The following is a 20,285-nucleotide window of genomic DNA, read 5'->3' as shown; positions in this document are numbered from 1 at the left end:
GCAGCGTCTCATGAATAATGAACATACTGTGAGAGAGGTTTTCCCTCTCATGTGCTGTACTATACAGTAGATTACTCCAGTATGCGTGGTCAAGGGTAAAACCTCTGACTTTATCTCTCCGGCACCACATCTGTATCTGAGCTCCAACAAATCGCCACATCCCACAGTAATCTGCCAGGGCCATATTACACAGAGACCCTCTCTCTATCCTTCCATCATCTGGCTTTTGATAGTCCCACTCATTCGGCCTTTCGGAGATTAGCGCGCTCTATCCCTTTCTTCCTGTCTTTCTTTCTCACGCACACACGCACACAACAGCAACGGAGTCAGATGGGATCAGTCTTGGGAACGAGCCTGAGCAGCTGAGAGGACGCACTGACAGTCGGCGAGGAACTCATTCCCTCTTCCCAGGAAAATAAGAAGTGAGCCAGTGACAGACTGCTGAAGGGTAACCAATCAGACTAACAGCTGGCTGCAGAGAAAACACAGACAGGAGGGGTGGAAACGAGGAGACGGACAAGAGAAAGTCAGCAACTCCTCGAGGAGACTTTCCTCTTCCATTTTCCCCCCTCGTACACTCTCTCTTTCCACCTCGAGCATGATTCAGCAGCATGTAAAGCTGGAACAATATGGCTGAGGGATACAAGGGAGAGAGCAATGCTGCTTTTCCTGCAGATAAACAGTCCTGAAAAAGCCGTTTGGGAAACCACACAGATTCTGTGGTCGGAAAGCCGAGCCAGGCTTTAAACAGAAACACAAGACAGAGAGAGACGGAGAGAGAGGGAGCAACATCATTACCACAGTTTTACTCAAACAACTCCAAAGCTCAGATAAACAGAGAGAGCCAGAGGACGAGGTGATGATGATGTGGAGCCTTACCCAAAATCGTCCAGGGAATACATGTCGCTGAAGAAGAAGAAGACAGCACAGTCCTCAAGCGAAGGATGAACGGAGGTATAAAGGGGAGAGATTATGGAGGAGAGGGGGAAGTGTCAGCCTGAGAGGAGAGAGAGCGGTGCACATGCTGAAGCAGACGCAAACCTCTTTCTTTTCTCCCCCCTCGTTCTTCACATCCTGTTTCAATGTTTAAAAGATCCACTACGCCAGCAGAGCAGACATATACAGCGCGTCTGAGAGGAAGAGGAGGGAAAGGAGTGAGGGAGAGGGGATGAGGAGTGTTGCAAGAGAGTGAGGGAATGCAAGAGAGAGAGAGGGAGAGAGAGAGAGAGAGAGATAGGGAGAACATGTGACTGCAGCCGACCAGTCACCTCGCTCTGCCTCAACGATTCCAGCGCCGTCTTTCAACCTCCAAGGAATCATTTCCACTGGATGGAAATTACATGGTAGCCTATATGGGAAACAGGATCGCTGCTACACCCGCCTTTCTACAGCGTGTAAAATCCTGAAACACCAGGGTGAAGCTTTAAATACATTTTACAGTAAATTAATGGAATAAAAAAAGCCATAACCCTAAATCCCCAATTAACTAAAGAGTGGAAAAACACAGAAACAGCCTCAGTTCATTCATTCAGAAAACTCCAGTTAAAAAAAATACATATTCCAGCAACAAAGGTTTTGCTTCATCTCGTGCAACATTTGCCTTTTCCATGAGGCTTTATCAGTATTTGTCCACCGGTGGTCCATCTGGCCCGAAGCAAACAAAGTTAAACTATTAAGCTTCTTTGCCGCAGCGAGCCGAGGTGTGGGAAACAAACAAAGAGCAATCTAGTGCACAGAAAGATTAGGAGGCTTTGTGGGTTTTGAAAATAGTGCATGCAACCGACCCTGGGTTTTAAAACAGGGCCTCGAAGGTCAGAGAAATACAAGATTATCTTCTCCTCTAAAACAGTGCATGTTTGTATTTGATGTGAAATGGTGGCTTGTAAAGCTGCAGAAGACAATGTATGTATCTGAGAACTAAATTTCAAATGGGTTAGGGTTAGGGTTAAACTGTTAAATTGAGATTGAGAAGTGTAGGATGCTGCATAAAAGCGTGCAGAGTGAACGCTGAGAGGAAAACAAAGAATGCCTCTCTGAGTGCCTATATGTGGCGGGGTCATCTGATCTGATTCGGCCTGTTTGACCTCCGTAAAGCCAAAGGACACAAGACGCAGATTAATCGTCACATCTCAAATGACACAAAGCCTGTGAGTGATGTATGTGATCTGCCAGAAAATGACCAGATTACAGTAAGAAGTGTGTGTGTGTGTGTGCATATAACGGTTTGTGCTGTGCGTATAAAAGCTTGCATAGTGTATATGGAGCCGGTACAGATGGAAAATAAACATCAAGGGATAAGTTTGATATAAGCAATTTTCAGAAGCGGTAAAACTATTGCATAGTTGACTTTTAAAAATGCTGGAGTTGGTTGTGATTGATCAATGAGCCAATAAACCGATCGCTCAGTCAGTCAGGCAGAAGTGATGTCAGGTTTTTACCATGGAATTTATCGACTTTTTAAGAGTTGAATTATTTGCCTGCTCCTTTTCTACATCAACAATATAAACAAATAAAAAATATAGTTGAAATTAACTAACTTATTACTAAACCCATTGCTTTTCAAACTGACTCCAGGGGGACGTTCAATCTCAAAACCCTTTTCCAACGTCATGTTTGGTTGATCGGTCTTTAAGGTAGCTGCCGCTTGGTGTTTGCATTAATTGAAGATATTATTCCAGACAGCAAACAAAACCAGGGACTGTAACATCAAGCATATTTTGAGTTTTTATTTTTTATCAACTCATGTCATCTGCCGAAGAGATTTGAAGAATAACCTTCTCAGCTGCCATAGCTGCAACGCTTGGGTATCAGATCAGAGAGTTCAATGCACCACAGTTTAAATGAACCTTTTGCTAGTCCAAAGAGTTACTAGATGTGTCACTAGGTACTAAAGGGATCTGAAAAGTCAAGTCAAGTGACGTTCAGGTCAACAATGGTGTCACTTTATCACAAACTCAACTCTGTAACTCTCACTAATGCACAATGAGGGTAAAGAACACTGAACTCAGACCATGTCCATTCAGGATTTAATCAATGTTTCCAAACAAGCCGCCTCACAGTAGCTGTAGTTTTAAAAATATGTTAAAATTCCCCAATGCTTGGTTCCAACGGGGGGTGAACTCAGGCCAAACAGGCCGCTGGGTCTGCAAATCACTGAAGGAAACACTGTCAGTGGTGTCATTAGTAGTAAACTTCTCCTTGAAACCCAGGCTGAAGTGTTACACTATCACAGTCAATGAAGCCCTGGAGGACTTGTGTGCTGTGGTGACGCAGGCTCACGTGGAGCTGCTCTCTGATCAGTTGCAGCCTCCAGGAAGATGCATAACTCAGCGTTTTACCTTCCGCTGGCTGCACTCGCTCGTTCTACCTTTCCTCAATGATGAGTCACCACAACGAGCGCTTCAGAAATCATCAGGACTGACGCCTCGCTGCTTTCTCTAACCACTGTGTCCAACCACACAACCTCTCTTCATCACACACAGGCACACACAGGCACACACACACAAACACACACACACTATCCAACCAACCAAATGACAGCAGCCAGTCCGACAAGACAAAAGAGCTATCGAATAATAAAACCAGTAAAATGCAGACTAAAAATAACTACACTCAGTACTCACTCACACTTTCTCACGTGCACGTGCTTGGACACGCACATACATAAATGCATGTGCATTGGGCACGCTTACATAAACGCTACAAAGGAATCGGTGATGCTGAACAAATGATCCCTTTGAATTGAATCTTCTTCTTCTTTTCACTGTGTTGTTGCTTTGTTGAGATTTAAGACTTCCCTTTGGGGCCTGAGTTAAAGAACAGATCGGCCTCTGGCAAAGGCAGACGGGGCCGCGAGCAGCACACGCAGCCGCACGTTCATCCAACTGGACTGGAAGATATGAATTTTATGTGTTTACCGTCTGAGGTTAGAGGAGAATTATCGGGATCATACGTCAATGAGACGTCTCACACAGGCATTAACAGAAAACAGAAATACATAGGCCACACAACGGAACACAATCACAATGGAAGCAAGTGACAATCGATGTTGACAATGAAAGGACCAGAGTGACTGCTGTCGTTTGTGAAAACCCCATCGAGCCAGCTGCCGCTTAAAATGAGATGCTTGCTTGAGCTGTTACTGTACATGTGTATTTTTACTTTTGGGGTGGGTAATGCACCTAGGGGGGGGGTGGGGGGGGCAGGCATTGGCCCCAGCTGAAACCTGACTGGCCCCTGTCCTGTCAGTCTATCTTTTAAAGTAAACTAGTCACTAACTAGCAATACTAACAATAAATATGACAATTTGTTAAGAATTTGTATGTTCTGAACTTTTTTGAAGACCACAATGTGCTTATATATTTAATGATGTGTGGCTTTACTCAAAGTTATAGAGTGAACAGTAAACACTGACTGACTTATTTACTGAATCAGGAATTGTGCATGGATGTTGGATAACAGGATTGGCCCCTCTGTGTAGATTGCTGCCCCCCCCCTTTAATGCCCCTGATTTGGAAAAATTCTAGAAGTGAGACCCCCCGTGGTTTTCTGTCTTATTCTCTCTCTGTCTCCATCTCCATTTCCTCTCTGAGGCCTGTGGCACAAACTACACACAAAGACGAGCTCTCACACTTGCAGACAAACAGCGGTAGCTACAGTAAAAGCAAAGAGAGAGAGAGAGAGAGAGAGAGAGAGAGAGACAGAGACAGAGAGAGCGAGAGCACTGTATCGGAGCCGAGCTGTCAGAGTGGATCTGAGGCCATAAAACCGAACGGCGCAGCTCTGCAGGAGTCAAACTACAGGGAGAAATATAAAAAGGCTGGTTTCATAAATAGAGCAGAGCGCGGAGAGTGTGCAGGAGGAGAAGATCCTCAGCAGGAGTGAGCTGGGATAGAGCTGAAAATACACACACACACAAATACACACTGGTGCTACAGAATTAGGATTTTACCATGAGACAGTTTCTATAGGCTGAACGTGCGTGTGTGGATCCGTCATGGAGCCGGCTGACGTAGGAGTGTGTGAGGAGGGGGTTAGGGCTGAGGAGGGGGGGGGTCTTATAACCTGCCTGGCAACCACCAGAATAAACACCCCCCCCCCTTCCTCCTCCTCCTCCCTCATCCAGGGGGGGGGGACACACACTCACACACACAGCATCTTTGTATTTCACCTGGTGCACTCTTTAAGGGTGAGATGCTGCCGTTTCCATGACAACAGTAGTTAAATCACCGCACCCGACACAATGGGCGGGTCCAACGACAGATGGAGAAGAAGTGATGTGTCTGAGGAACATAAAGCGGAGGAAGCTGAGGCCCGGTGGGCGGGTGGGCCCCGGAATACTGTCCCCATCACACAAGGACAAAACCGCGGTGTAACACGCTGCGGTTCCTCTCTCTCTCTCTCTCTCTCTCTCTACATATATATATATATATATATATATTCACGAGGGTGTGTGTTGTATAATGGAGTAAGATGAAGGGATGAAGGGATGAACGGATGAACTGAGAGGGGCCGGGGGCGCAGTGTCGGTGCGCATCTGTCATGACGCGTCAAACCGAGCGCATGGTGCCGCCGCCGCTTACCTCATTTTCTCCTCCGCTGCCGGTGGCACCGACGAGGCGGGTGGGGACGGACCCACAGTCCGCGTTTAGTGTCCTCAGAGGCGGCGTGAGCGGCTCGACTCGGCAGCTTCCGTCTCGTCTCCTCCCGTGTCTTGTGTGCGGTTAGCTGAGAGGGGGGGCGGTGTGTCTCGGGCACGCTAAGCGGTGTCTCCGCTCCGCTTTGTGCTCCTCTGTCTCTGCGGTCCGCCTTCTGCTGTCTGCCTCCTCGGGTCCATGCTCAGCCGGGACTCGGCCTCGGTAGAAGACGGTGAACGGTGCTGGTGCTGCTGGTGGTGGTCGTCGGCCGCCGCCTCCCTCAGGCCACCGCTCATTCCCATCCGGAGTGTTGTGGAGGTGGAGGAGGTTTGAGGGGGGGAACGACCAGACGGCGTGTGGTTGGAGGAGGGGAGGGGAGGGGAGGGGGGGAGTAGACCGGCTCAATGCTGCCTACCTGCGGTGAAGACGCGTACACGCAGCCTCACTGACGCCCCCCCACACCACACCCCACCCTGATATGTCCAGGCCTGACAAAAACAGTCCAGGTCCAGTGTGTAAGATTTAGGTGAAAGGGATCTATTGGCAGAAATGGAATATAAAATAATCCATGGGATGTTTTCACTAGTGTTTTTCTTCTAAATTGTACGAATTGTTGTTTTCTTTACCCTAGAATTGGCCCTTTTATATTTAAGTACTTTATATTTACATCCAGAGAGGGTCCTCTCTACTCTCTGTTTTTTTTTTACAGTAGCCCAGACTGGACAAACTATGACAACTGAAAGGGATAGTTCTCCAGTAAAAAAAAAGAAAATTCACTCATTACCTACTCACCACTACGCTGATGGAGGAGTGGGTGAAGTGTTAAAAACACCATTGGAGTTTCATGGGTAAACAGTGTTGCAGCCAAATCCAATACGCATACGGCTCAGAGGAGGATATCAAGGCTAAAAACATGGTATAAATGACCCAGTTTCGAGTAGAATGTGAATGTCAGGGCAGGTCATATATTCATCAAAGCTTGTGATAAGCCCACCTTGGATGGTTATAATAGTATGGCTGATAATCAAAATATCTATTCAGAAAATGAATGGGATCTTTACTCTACCACGCTGTTGAGCTCTGATCCCACTCCTCACCCTGAACACCTGTTCTTGCTCTGTGTAACTTTAGTGAGCGGGTGCCATCTCCTGTGAGGAGGGTGGAACTGACCGATAGTCTCAGTTAAAATGTTTAGGCCCAGTGAGTTCAAGATCTGTAGATCAGTTAAAAATTCTTAGAAGTCATTAAAAAACAGTGTTTATCTCCAATATTAAGCTAGGAAACTTTTAAAATATGAAGAATTCTACACATGAGTTTGTTGTATTGTTACAGAAACAGTTCCTCTGGTTCAAGAAGCCGGGGCTCATGGGTAATATCCATAGTTCAGTTTCAGTTTGGTGAGTGGGACGACGCAGTCAGAGCTCAAGTCAACAGATTGATTGACTTTGTTTTTTCTTTATATGAAAATTTTATTTTTACCAGTATCTTCTAATTGTATAAAGGGATATAATCATAGTAAACATTTTTAAACTAGACTAAGCACTCAGACAGAGCGCACCTACGCCAAGTCGTCTTATGAAATCACCTTAAAATTCAATACATCCAGATTATTAATTGGACTGCACCAAATTGCTCAGACCCATAAATATCAGCCTCCTAAACCAGTGAGTCTTGGATGTGTGAAAGGTTTCCTGATTCATCTATTAAAAATATGATGATTTATGGGTATTCTGTGTGGACATAGTGAAAATATTCTAACATCTTTCTAAGATATTTCTCTCATGTTGTTCTTTCACAAACTAAGTGGAAGTGTGAAAAAAATAGGTAAAATTATTGCAGATATATTTCTGAGAACCTCTGCTATAAAAATGCCAGACTTCTTTTTTTTTATCAAGATCCATGAATTATTCTCTGAGAAATCAACAAAAATGTGGAAATCTCACAATGTTAAAGAATGTGAAATGTTTTCTTTCCTGGATCAGCCTCCTAAACCGGATTGTTTGATTTCTTTCTTTCCTGACCCAAACCACATTTTTCCACCAGGTTTCATGGAAATCCATCCAGTAGTTCTTGCACAATCCTGCTTACTAACTAACTAACTAACTAACAGACAGACAAATGCAAAGTATGACAGAACATGAAGGAAAACACCCAAACAAATCACAAAGAGGTAAATACGAGACACAGCCTCTATGGGTATTTCATGTTGCGTTTACTCTCAGACAAAATGTTAAGTGTCCAATGGTCCTGCAGCCCCGAGTGTTTAGTGGTAACACAAACCCTGTTACATTCACTCTGTAGAGTGGTGACTTTTATCACTGCAGTTAGATTCTTAGTGTTTTTTCCTGATGACACAAGTCCAACAACCAGATTTCAAAAGCTCATATCAGTGGCAATTATGGTCACACTAAAAATCTGCTTCACCCCATTGAAATCATCACTAATGTGAGTCCTGCAGCATGTGACTCATTTAGGCTTCTGTTGACCGTGAGATGAGGAATGTGACGCACTCGTACCGTACCATAGGTCTGAGTGGACGGTTGAGAGCAGACACTGGTTTGAGAAAAACTCCAGTAAGTGATAAATGGTGATTACAGGAGTATTTGTGTGTTTATCAGGCTGAAGCAGTGAAATATAGAAAAAGAAACACATCAAGAGGGTTCAGTGAAATGAAAACACATCGCCAGTGACTGCACACCTGAGGAGATCGTCAGACATAAACAGTTACAGTGCGATGGTCTCGTCTTCATCCTTCACAAACTGATCTGCAGAGCGACACAGATTAGAAAAAGGCTTCATGTCATTGAAAAACCAAACACGTGATTCTCCTTAAACCTCAGCAGCTCCACGCGAAAAACTGGAAACAGTTTCAAATCTTGTATATTCACACACATTCTGCTCATATCAGTTCGTTCTCTATATTTATACATCATGGGGGCAAACCAGGGTTTGGGGAATAAAAACTCAAAGGAACTGATATTGACAGTGATGGATTTGTAACATGACTAATAAATATTGGGAAAAGTGTCTGTTTTTTAAGACCAGGAAGCACAAACATCTGGGAAATGTTCAGAAAACCTTGTTGAAAATGGTTAAAATGCGTATTTTGAATTTAGATAATGTTATTACTCATCATCTGAGAATAATTGCTCCAAATACTGGAAATATTATTCTTCTTTCTGGGAACTATTCATGTCCACTAAATTCACTATATAGGTGATATTAAAACACAATTAATCGATGCAAATTAATCCAAACAACCAGTTGAATCAGATAAGAACCGTGGTCGGCACCTCTGTGAACATTTTAGTGAAATGTTTTTAGGGCTGCCAGAGGCTCGCTCTGATATGTCAGCGTTAATAACAGGGAAGGATCCTGCTTCACTGGCGCTTTCCTGAGTTGTTAAATACAAAATAAAATAAAAAGTTTAATCGTTAGAAAATCCCCACGTTCGTTCTCTTTCTGTACAGTTTTTTGTCCAGATGCTGTCGTATCTTCAGCTCGATGATATTCAGCCTGGAAAGGCTCAGAAACAAACTCACTCATCATCTGGAGCAGGAGTGTGCACGATACAGTGAAAGAACAGTTAAGCCCAGTTGTACAAATGCAGTCAGGAAGTCAAAGCCTTTGGTTTTGTTTAGTTGGATTTGATCCGTTTGATTTGCTTCGTGTCATTGGTGACTTGGCTACAGTGCGTGACAGATCTTTTCTTTTTACTTTTACATGTAGTGTGAATGAAGAAAAAGGAGAAATATTCAGGATTTTAAATCTGGAGTAACCGTTCATTACGTCTCTACCAGTTCATCTCATTTGTGATGGGAGAGTGGGGCGCTTCAGTTCCTCTTCTGTCGCCTCAGCTCAGTCAAATCCACTTCTTTTTTTAGCATCTGAGTTAATTCAAGTTTGGTTCGGTTCAGTTAAGTGCAGTTCAGTTTGGTTTGGCTGGATTTCAGGCCCCAGCAGCAGTTAAATTGACAGTATCTGTTTCAGTCCGTGCACTCAGACTATCCTCCATTGCATCACGCTCATGTCCTTCCCTCCGGTCGACACCAGGTAGCTGTCGTCAAACAGGAAGGTCACATTGGTCACGTGGCTGCTGTGGCCGCCGTACGCATGGCTGGGAGCCTGACGAGAAAAGAAAAGGACTTAAGTTTTCCTTCTTAATATGACTAAGATGTATGTTCTGTACATTCTCCAGCACATCTTACCCTGAACTGTGAACATGGGTATGAGAAGAGATGGACCTTCCCGAAGTCGTCTCCAGTGACCAGGAGGCTCTTGTCACTGGACCTGCAGACAGCGTTGATGTCGGTGCCGTCTGAGCCGTCGGGCCACAAGCCTGAGGCAGAGGAGGAGGAGGAGGAGGAGGAGGAGGCGGTTGCAGTTTAATGCTGCTGAATGAACAATAAAACGTGACGACACAGAGACACGACGGATGTTAGCTCGCTCTTACCGAAGACCTGGAAGGCCAGAGTGCAGGTGTAAGTGGCCCATTCAATGTCTCTGGTGGTCTCCACACTGACCACCTGTTTGCACACGGACGGGATCCCTGAGGAACAAATACACAAACCAAATACATACATATAAATGTGTGTCTTTAAAATCAACCCTGCGTGCTATTGTTATAATAATATAGGTCCTTCACACTCAGGAGTCATTTTAAGAGGATTTTGATAGATTGACATCACAGAAAAAAATTGCCCTTGTCAACACATGTCAAGTCTTTATTACCGTCATTAAAGAATCTACATTGAATGGGACATTTCCTGTGGAGCAGAACAATTGGTCCTTCATGTACACCTCAAACATTTTACTGCTCAGTTTCAGTGATACAGTGTTTAAATTTCAGAGATAGATTTAAATTTTGCACACACGGTTTCTAAACCTTGCTGGCATACAGTGATCACTCTAGTCAGTCAACTGATGCAGCAGAACCTAGTTAGAGTTTGGCGTCTAGGCTTCGACCTCATCACTCCTCCAGGTATGATTACATAGAGATAATGAAGAATGATGAACTAATATCTTTGACCCCCCCCCCCCCCCCTGTCGGAGGCTGCAGGTGGATCCCCGGGTGGTGGAGGGGCTGAATGGACAGGCAGCGATACTAATGCAGAGCAGCAGAGGAACTGACAGGCAAAGGGAGAGATGGGAAATATTTGCTGTTTCAAGTACAAAGCCAAATTGGGAGGGTGTGTATGATTAGAGGGTTGTCGAGAGTGAGGGGCGCCACTCGATTAGAGCAAGTAGAGAAAAGAGGATTTTTTGCATTGCTGTCATGTACTCTCCATTTCAAGCATTATTTTATCTGTCATGTAACAAACAGGAGGGCGACAGTGATCATACTCACAGTACAGTATCTCATAGTCTCCTGAATTCGACACCAGATACTGGGAGTCCACTGACCAGTCCAGATGGGTGATGAAACTGGAGTGACCCTGAGATCAGATGAAACAGGACCAAGTTAGATTGTTTCTTTTTGTAGAAGCACAACGACACACTTGACAGTATCATTACAGTGGAGACGATATGGTTTCACAAGCAGCAGAAATAATTCCAGAAATGCTGATTCAATCTGATACAGCAACCAGTAGTTAATTATGTTTACACAGACACAGGCTGCATGAGTCAGCTCGCTGTCATTTATCATCACCAAACCTCCCTATCAACACACGTCGAGGACAAAGTGTACGGCCCAAATATAGAGCTGAGGAGGGAACTAAATATAAAGCTGATGTGAGAAGGAACTAAAATTAAAGTAGCCAAAGATTGAGGAGGGGAATATAAATACAGGTGCTCACCGAGCATTTCCCCACTCGACTGTACTTCCTCCCATTTTCTGCCACAGCGTAGATATAGATGTAGTTGTCATGGGAACCGATGGCGAGGAAGTTACCATCTAAATAAATTAAAAAAGAAGACAGGAAGATTAAGAACTGTTTACAAAATATCAATTTGTTTTATAGACTGAACTGGATGATTAATATGTAAAAGTTTGGCTGCAGTTCTCACAGTTTTAAGACTTGATTAATTATTCAAATTTGTATGTTAATATTTTAACACAGAGCCATCTTGGTGAAATAAACTATAATTGTAATGGAAAATGTCAGTGTACTTATGTTTGAATAATTATCTTTCTGTTCTAGTTACAGCTGTAGAAGGGTGTAAACAGGATGTGGTTAAACACTGTGCCCTGGGACCTTCAGACCTCGGTAAATACTTGATAATAATGGAGAGGTTGCTAAACCACAAACCTCTTAATATCACATGCAACTGTCTGGAAGATATGCTCATCAATAAACCCATAGCCCTTCATTACATGTCTATATAAGTATAAATCCTTCATTGTTTACTTGAGGCTCTAACTCCCCTGGATTCTTCCACAGCTGTTTATCTGAGTGAAGCAGCTGCAGAAAAACAGTTTGCTCTTTGTTGAATAAACTTCTCATAAGATCTCATGAGCTCTGTATAACGGGTCATAAACAAAAATCTGACACCACTGATCTTTGATTTAAACTGTTTCCACTTTGTCTAACAAATATTTTTGCAGTCCTGGGATTATTGTATAATATATATGTACAATATTTTGAGAAATATATATATATATGTATCAATCAACATACCTGGACCGAAGCGCATAACAGACAGCTGTTCATTCCCGTCTGTGTGCATCGTCACTAGATCCTTGGAGTCTGTGTCCAGCACCAGCCACCTGCACGATCAGCGACACACTCTGGTTTATCTTCAGTTTAATAATGATTCAAATCTGCTCTTGGCATTTTGGGATGGACTGAGATCTGTACCTGCCAGTTTGGGTTCCTACGGCAACCACAGCTCCAGTCGGGTGGAAGCCTGCTGATTGGGCCGCGTCCTGTCGGAAACACAACAGAGGATGTTTTATGTCACCAATAAACAAGAATTGATTATTATGTATATGGTAGAAAATTGGATTTCATATTAATGTGGGTGTCTCCCTTTAAAAACACATTCTGTTTATTCTGCATGTTAAGTTCCTGAAGAATCTCAAGGACATCAGGACTGATCACATCCTATCTGATCCACTTGCAGAAGCATTTTATTTGTTCGGTGTGGTGTAATTCTCATGCATGACCCCCAGGGGGCAGTGTTGACTAATAATACCTCCATGTTCTTGGTCCAGATGAGCTGGTGGGTGCTGGAGTCCCACAGGCTGACCTGCCTGTCGTAACCGCAGGTGAGGAACTGAGGCTTACAGGGATGAACGGCCAGACCCCACAACTCGTCAGTGTGACCCTGCAGACGAGAGGAGAGTTTTATCTGAATTCTAGAAACACTTCATCTGCTACGACGTCACAAACATAAAACTGTAAGCTCAACTTTAAGTACAACAAAGAAGAGGTCAACTTGGACAACATTTAAGAAGATGAGCTGTGACAATAATGGTTTGATAGATTAGTCAATACTGATGATTGATTTAAGTAAAAATGTGAGGATTTGCCTCTTTTCTCTGTCAATTCTTTGTAAATGTAATATTTGTAGGTTGTGAGCTGTTGGTCACATAAACCAACATGTGAAAATAAAAACGGCAGATTAGAATGAATAGAAATCAGCTTTTAGTTGCAGCCCTACACTGTAAAGCAAATGAAGGAATACCACATCAGGCTGCTGCACCTACCTGTGTAATGGGCATGAATTCTCCATCCAAGCTGCCCTGCAAAACAAAGTTCTTGGTGGTCCCGATGAGCACCGTCTCCCCTCGGCCCTCTGCGATGGTCCTGATGGGACCAAACAACTCAGGCACCTGTGGAAGAAATATATGAAACCATCTGTACATCCAGAATCAAATGCCAACGTGTGCCAGAATAAAAGTGGTCCAAATAATGTGGTCTCCTCGGACCAAATAAGACATGAAGGATCTATAATTCTCATCAATACAAATATGCAAGAATGTCACTGAGAGCGAAAATCCATTTAACCCTCTGTAATATTTATGATGTGGTGCAGTGGTCGGCATACAAAGTCTGCTGCCTCAGACCTGAGTGAATAATCCTGGCTGATGTACGAGACGAAGACCTTTAAAAGAAAGAGCCGGATATGCAGCTTAACATTTTATTACCTCCGCCAAAGAGTTTATGTTTTTATTTGTTTTTTTTGTTTTAACAAAAACCTCTGGAAGGTTTTCCACAAAACGTTTTGGAAGGAAAGAACCCGTTAAATTTTAGCGCAGGTCCGGATCAGAAGACGGATTGGGAGAAAGGGCATTTAGCAACTTTTTTCGTTGATTTCTCAGAGATTAATTCATGGATCTTCATTTAAAAAAAAAGAGGCATGTTTAAGTGACTAATATTTATGAATGCAATTTGATGCGATCCAAATAAAAACCCAGGAAGTATTCGCTCTACTGAGTGTCCTTCTATATAAGAGAATGTGGTTGAACATAAATAATTTAACCCTTAAAAGTATGTGTAGCCTTGTAAAGTTCTCATGATTTTCATTTACATTTGTAGGACTTGAACTTAGTCTCACCTCCACCGTCTGTATCTGTTGGTAGCTGCTGTCCCAAGAGACGAGCCTCCGGTCTTTACCGCCAGACACTAGCGTGCCGTTCCTCAGCATGCACAGAGCAAAGATGCTGCCCTCGTGAGCTCCTTGGATGACGTGGCTGATGCGATTAGTGCCTGCGTGAGAGAGACGGGATGAGATGGATGAGAGGGTTCAGCCGGACATGGAGGTCGGCTGCTTGAAGAGGGCAGATTAACAGACACACAGGGTGAGCAGCAGATACATCTGAGATTGCGGAGCTGCTGACGGAGGTGAGAGTTTTTCCTCTTATTGGTTGCTCATAAGATCCAGCTCTGTTCTATCCTTGGCCTGACCCCGTCCTGATCTGGATCTCCTGACAGCTTCAGAACAATGAGACATCTTTGAGCTTATGACCACAATTTTGTTTTTTTTATAGACAGACACAGTTTTCATTTAACTGTGTTTTGGGTTTCATCTCTTCGGCTCCCTCTTGTTACACTCAAGTGTGAGTGTCTGTGAGGAATGTCATGTACCTTTTCCCCACACCAGGATGTTCCCACTCGAGTCTCCAGTTATAGCGTCTCCATTTTCTGCAAAGGTCACGCACAACACAAACTTGGGCTTCTCCTGTTTCTGTAACACCAGAACACACATCTTATATTTAGCTGTACATGGACTTAAATCACATCACAAGTTGTCATGATCAAACTTTATTGTGCTGTGGGGTGACAGTTTGTTGACGTACTTCAAACAGTCCTTGCTTCTTGGCCAGCATGCCTTTCTCCAGGTTCCAGAAATAGAGATGTGACTTGCCACAGGTGACGACGATGTTGCTGTCTGTCGGGTGAAAGTCTGCAGCAAACACTGACTCGTTGGAGCACTGAACCCAAACACATAGAACAAGAAACAAGTTTAGCTGATGAAGACAAAGAGGTTGAAAATATATTTGTACTTAATAATTATAAAAAGGCTGTATCCAACACATTTATACATATATACATGTAGTATAGTACACATATGCCTTCATACCTTGACCTCAGCCAGTCTGTCCTCTCTCTGCCAGTCCCACACAGACAGCACGTGATCGTTGGAGTCGTCTACAACACACAGCGTGTTTCCTCCGTTCTAACAAACAGAAACAGACACAATACATGACAAGTATCAGTCTTCATTTGAGTTTTTTCCAGATTCATATGAGGCCATCATGACCTTGACCTTTGACCCTCAAAATCTAGTCAGTTCATCCGTGAGTATAAGTAAACCTTTGTACCTAATTTGAAGAAATTCCCTCAAGGCATTCTCGAGATATCGTGTTCACAAGAATGAGACGGGACAACCCAAAACCATACTGCCTCTGTCTACTGGCTGTCACCAATGCAGAGGCATAAAAACACATGAGCGTGAGACTCTTCGTTAAAGGTGTCTGCAGACTCTTCTTACCGACTTGGAGAAAGACAAGCAGACCAAGGCTCGGTCAAAGAAGCCTGCGCCCAGGACGTGGAGGGTGTTGAGGCTGACAGAGTCCCACACACGAACATGGGGAGCAAGATGCTGCCGGGGAAAATAATACACACACAAACACAGGCAGAGACATACCATCAGTATGATTTACACTTTTCTGAAGCACACACTGAACTCAGTGAGTGTGTAAGTGAGCACAGAATGAATGTGTTTCACTTTCTCACACACCGTTTATATGTCAGAAGTGCCTGAAATAGCTGAGTGAACATCACGTCACCGTAACTCCTCAGTAATAAATCAGCTCAAGTGATAAAACATCAATGAGAGCGCTCACTTACTTTTCCATCTGAAGAGGTGCCCGCCACCTGCCCGGTTGCTATGGTGATTTTGTCGGGGTGGACAGCCAGGCTGGCGAAGATAAAGTCGTGAGAAACAGACATGAAAACGTTTAAAGGCCTTTTTTTCGACATCAAAAGGATGATTTGAATAAAGATGAGCAGCGTGTTGGTGGAACTTGAAAGCGGCGCTCAGTGAGTGAGCTGGTTAAAGCTGTGAATATGATATTCACTGTGCATTCAACCCTAGTCTGCTCTAATGCGAGCGGGGAGATGAAGCACTTTAAGATAAATTCAGCCTCTTTCGGATACGATGTGTAGAGCTCTAACACTTTGTCTTTAAACGAGTGAGAATCTGTCTGCGGTTTGTCTTTTGATCTGTGATGTGCGGATTAATAACCTCAATTTAAATTAACCTCAGAGTTTAACGACATGCAGGGACTGATACATCCCTCATTGTAGATATTCAGCAGGAGAAAACAGGAGAGGTCTCTTCATCTAATGTTGGGGGGGAATTTGTGGAATAAAGCCAATAGAAATAAAAAAATGTGTAATTTGCTTTTGGTTTGGTTGGAATGATTTACAAAACTATTTTTGATGAATAAAAGTGTGAAGGATTGTGAAGATTTAGCTTACACTGTTAATATTGTTCATATTTATTGTACAGGACTGAGTAAAAAAATCAATCAATTAATCAACCAATCAATCAAAAAAAGTGGGGTGTGTCTGGTCCAGGTATTACTCATGTTGTGGGAACCTAAAACTCTTTACACTGTCACGCTATGGGGAGTTCCAACATGTTTTATGGTTAAGTCTAGGTTTAAATTCAGGTTAAGGTAAGGGTTAGGTTAGAGTAAGGGTTAGGGTCAGGCATTTAGATGTGATGGTTAAGGTTAGGGTGAGGGGCTAGGGAATGTGTGTGTGTGTATGGAAAAGAAAAAAAGCTGTGAATAAACTCTACAGCCTGTGAGGATTATAGAAACTAAGTAAACTACCACAGGGGACAGAGATAAACAGTATAATCCCTGTGGAGGCAGTACCATTAATCTCTGCAGCGTCTCTTACCATTTGATGTCGTCTGTGTGTCCGGTGTAGTGTCTCTGCAGCCGCTCGTCCACATTGAACAGGACGACCACTGAGGCGATGAAATAAACCGTTTCCCCAGTGGGCAGCAAGTAAAGGTTGGAGCGACAGTCTCTACCGCGGTAACCGTAGCTGGTTATTACCAAGGTCAGGAAATAAAACTGAAGGAATAAAGGTAGATATATATCAAAATAACTTTGAAATATATACTTTGAAAATATCACCTTGAGCTTTATAAACTGTGAAACACATTTTTTTTTATATCAATCAAGAAAAAGAAATGTCAGATTCAATAATGAAAATAATTGTTAGTTCCAATAATTGTAACTAACTATTTATTTGTTAATTAATAATCCATCAAGATTCAACACACACAGAGCATGGAGCCCACATTTCTATGTCTGTTCTCAGATTTAATCTTGTTATTTACAGCTTTTCTCCCTTTGGATTTCTGCTCGATCGAACAACACTCTACATTCATTTTGTTCCCCAACAACAAATGAAAGAGAAAGAAACAACCATGTCTGAAACCAAATAAAATTAAAACAGCACAAGAGGAGCTGCTGACTGTTCATGCAGGTTATTGCTGACTGCAGGCTGCAGCAGAGATATGAGGCTCTGACTCTGGCAGCGCTGCACGGTGAAAAACAAATATCGGAGATGTCACATATGCAGCTTCCTCTCTTCACTACATCACAGGCCAGGCTGGATTTTTCTTCTGCAGAAGACTACGGTTCCAAACTTTACAAATCACGGGTATAAGTGAGTGTTACGGAGCCCATAAGAAACCAAATGGTGTAATGTTTTAACTTGTTCACACACAATAAATTACTAAAAATTTAAATGCTCTAACGACAGATGGAGAGAACTCAGCAAATCAAGTATTATTTTCACCTTGGAAACATCATATAATGAAATTCTTGTTGGTCTTAAAAGCTATAAAAGCAAATTACCCCTGTGGTTTTCAAAGCATACGCCAATTATGCATTTAGTTTGCAGTTATTAAGTTGTTCCCACAAGGTAATTACTATGTGCAAAGTAGATCTTTATCATGTGCGAACAAGATATCATCTTGTGCCAACTACATTAAAATCATCTGTCAGGAATCCATTATATTTGAACCTCCAGCAAAAAAAAGAAAATAAATAAAAATCACGGTATCACACAGGTTACTTGACATCCTGTCTCCTGCTTGCTATGAACACACTGCAGTAGAAGGATACACCCAGTCCAGTTTGAGTTTGTTGCTGGGCAGCTCGGCTCGGGCCTCCAGGCAGTAGCTGTCCACTTGGTCTTTGGGCATGTGCATGGTGATGGGACGACCCTTCAAAAACATTTTCACATAACCTTCCTCTAGAGAGAGCAAAACAAATGGTCAGTGAGATTATACACAAGTAGAAAATACATATAACTGGTGGAATTATGTCAGTTTTTATGGAGTCGTATTTGAAATGCACAAGAAGCACAGACACACTTACACTGAGGTGTATGCGATGTTGTGTTATGAAGTGAATACAGGGGTGATGATGTTGAGGATAATGGAATGATATGATGATATGTGATGATTTTTTCACTATGATAAAGACTCAATTAAAGACAACAAAAGACAGAATTTGCACAAACAAATCAGCTTTTTCACTGACTTTATTAGTCGTTTCAAAACACATGACAACAAAGAGCGCAAAATGAACTGCAAACACTTCCACATAAAACAGTTCCACAACTCATGAATATTCAGCTCACAGCAGAGGTTAACCAACATGAAATGCGGACACAAGCAGAGCAAAGGAAATGTTGTGAAAAAAACCAAACAAGTCCAAGCTTAGAAAAGAGGGATAATGAGAAATCCTCATAAACTTAACATAAATAAATGTTAATACTGAAAATAAATCGTGCTGAAAACATCAAGGGAACCAAAACAAACAAAATGAACCATTTCTTTTATAATTTTTTTCCCCAAAACTCATTAGAAGAATATTATAGTTTTACCTGCTAATTTACTTTGTTATTAGGTGATGCTACAAAACCTGTGATCTGTCTGAAAAGTCCTTGGTGTGAAAGAACATGTTACGATAAACCTCCTGATTTTAATTGTACAGATATAAAATAAAATCTACTTTTCACCCTGGAACTGAACTGTATTATTATATTTTGCTCACTGACTAGTAACATATCTGGAAGTACTGACTAGGAGATTTAATGGGGCTTCGGTAGCTGGGTGTATCAAGAGGAGAGTACGATGACAAACTCCCCGACTTCCTCAGATGGAGGTTAAAATTCGGGGCCTTTCTGATCGGTGGCGCCCTGTAGGCACTGCCCCTTCTGGCCACGCCGGCCCTGGTGCTTACTGAGGTTTGTTGGGGGCTGGCAGCCGGACGGGCCGTTACAGCCGAAGCCGCCGAGCTGCCGCCGGTCCCAGTCTGCTTGGCAGAGCGGCTGAGGTAAATCTGTACTGTGACTATAATGCAGATGGGCAGAAGAGCAGATGATGGAGAGGGGTATTGAAGGTTGTCAGGGCCGGTTGGGTGGACGGGAACAAGAAGCAGGGCGAAGGGTCCAGAAATTTAAAGGGTGGAGGAGGTTGGTAGAATACGTTAGACACATGTAATGGCTGTTCTTTGTGTCATATTTAGTCAAAAAGCATTGAGATACTTGCAGAGACACAAACTATTAAAAGGAAACTATGGGAAGTGACTTCTATTATCAACTAACAGAATATTGTATATTATCATCAGACAGTTTTTCACTGGGATCTTATTATGAAGTCGTGTTTGTAGTAATTGGCTGTTAATATATCTATCATCATGCATCACTGGTCTAAAACAGTGATTCCCAACATGGAGATCACGACCCATGAACGGGGTCATGAGATGATTAATGAGGCAGGAAAGAAGAAGAAAAACTTTCTACTACTCAAATGTACTGGTTTATTTTACTGGCCAAACTACTTCTAAGTCATTTCCTAGCTCCCACTTTCCCAGAGAGGAAGAATGTAAATTGATGTTAATAACGGGGAAATTGGGACAGTTATAAGTCCAATACATATGAAGACTCAAGTATCCAATAATAAAGAACCACTAAAGAAATAAAGTATTTTCACTGGTTAAATGAAGCACAATTCCAACTTCCCCTTTTATTAACACCAAAGTTTTTTCCCAAAAATTATTAGGAATTTAAAGACACTAAAGACTGAAATACTGAATTTATTTACCACATAAAACAATACGAGGAATTGAGGGGAGAAAATCTCTTGGGTTTACGAGGGAATATA

At 42.7% G+C, this 20,285-nt stretch overlaps 2 protein-coding genes across 11 annotated transcripts in view; both read right to left on the bottom strand.

Moving 5' to 3' along the window:
* Positions 1 to 5,995, bottom strand: part of evla (Enah/Vasp-like a) — a 38,597-nt gene extending 32,602 nt beyond the window's left edge. Inside the window, exon 1 of one of the 3 annotated variants that reach the window (XM_034576824.1) lies at positions 5,583 to 5,995. In XM_034576824.1, the coding sequence (XP_034432715.1) occupies positions 5,583 to 5,587 (5 nt within the window). In that variant the 5' untranslated portion in view covers positions 5,588 to 5,995. Of the gene's footprint in view, positions 1 to 879; positions 1,204 to 5,582 lie in introns of those variants that run through there. The other 2 variants (XM_034576823.1, XM_034576825.1) reach the window with 2 other exon arrangements.
* Positions 5,996 to 7,829: 1,834 nt separating this feature from the next.
* Positions 7,830 to 20,285, bottom strand: part of eml1 (EMAP like 1) — a 51,514-nt gene continuing 39,058 nt past the window's right edge. For all 8 annotated transcript variants that reach the window (XM_034576818.1, XM_034576814.1, XM_034576815.1 and 5 more), the window contains 17 exons: positions 18,238 to 18,367; positions 16,997 to 17,146; positions 15,935 to 16,004; positions 15,576 to 15,686; positions 15,165 to 15,260; positions 14,881 to 15,015; positions 14,669 to 14,768; positions 14,139 to 14,290; positions 13,288 to 13,413; positions 12,774 to 12,905; positions 12,437 to 12,504; positions 12,257 to 12,345; positions 11,435 to 11,532; positions 10,984 to 11,071; positions 10,090 to 10,185; positions 9,845 to 9,975; positions 7,830 to 9,761 (listed from right to left, as the gene is read on the bottom strand). In XM_034576818.1, coding sequence (XP_034432709.1) covers positions 9,636 to 9,761; positions 9,845 to 9,975; positions 10,090 to 10,185; positions 10,984 to 11,071; positions 11,435 to 11,532; positions 12,257 to 12,345; positions 12,437 to 12,504; positions 12,774 to 12,905; positions 13,288 to 13,413; positions 14,139 to 14,290; positions 14,669 to 14,768; positions 14,881 to 15,015; positions 15,165 to 15,260; positions 15,576 to 15,686; positions 15,935 to 16,004; positions 16,997 to 17,146; positions 18,238 to 18,367 — 1,898 coding nt within the window. In that variant the 3' untranslated portion in view covers positions 7,830 to 9,635. The remainder of the gene's footprint in view (positions 9,762 to 9,844; positions 9,976 to 10,089; positions 10,186 to 10,983; positions 11,072 to 11,434; positions 11,533 to 12,256; positions 12,346 to 12,436; positions 12,505 to 12,773; positions 12,906 to 13,287; positions 13,414 to 14,138; positions 14,291 to 14,668; positions 14,769 to 14,880; positions 15,016 to 15,164; positions 15,261 to 15,575; positions 15,687 to 15,934; positions 16,005 to 16,996; positions 17,147 to 18,237; positions 18,368 to 20,285) is intronic.

This window comes from Hippoglossus hippoglossus, chromosome 22 (assembly GCF_009819705.1).
Source record: "Hippoglossus hippoglossus isolate fHipHip1 chromosome 22, fHipHip1.pri, whole genome shotgun sequence".
Lineage (NCBI taxonomy): Eukaryota > Metazoa > Chordata > Actinopteri > Pleuronectiformes > Pleuronectidae > Hippoglossus > Hippoglossus hippoglossus.
This window is presented reverse-complemented; position numbering and strand designations above follow the sequence as displayed.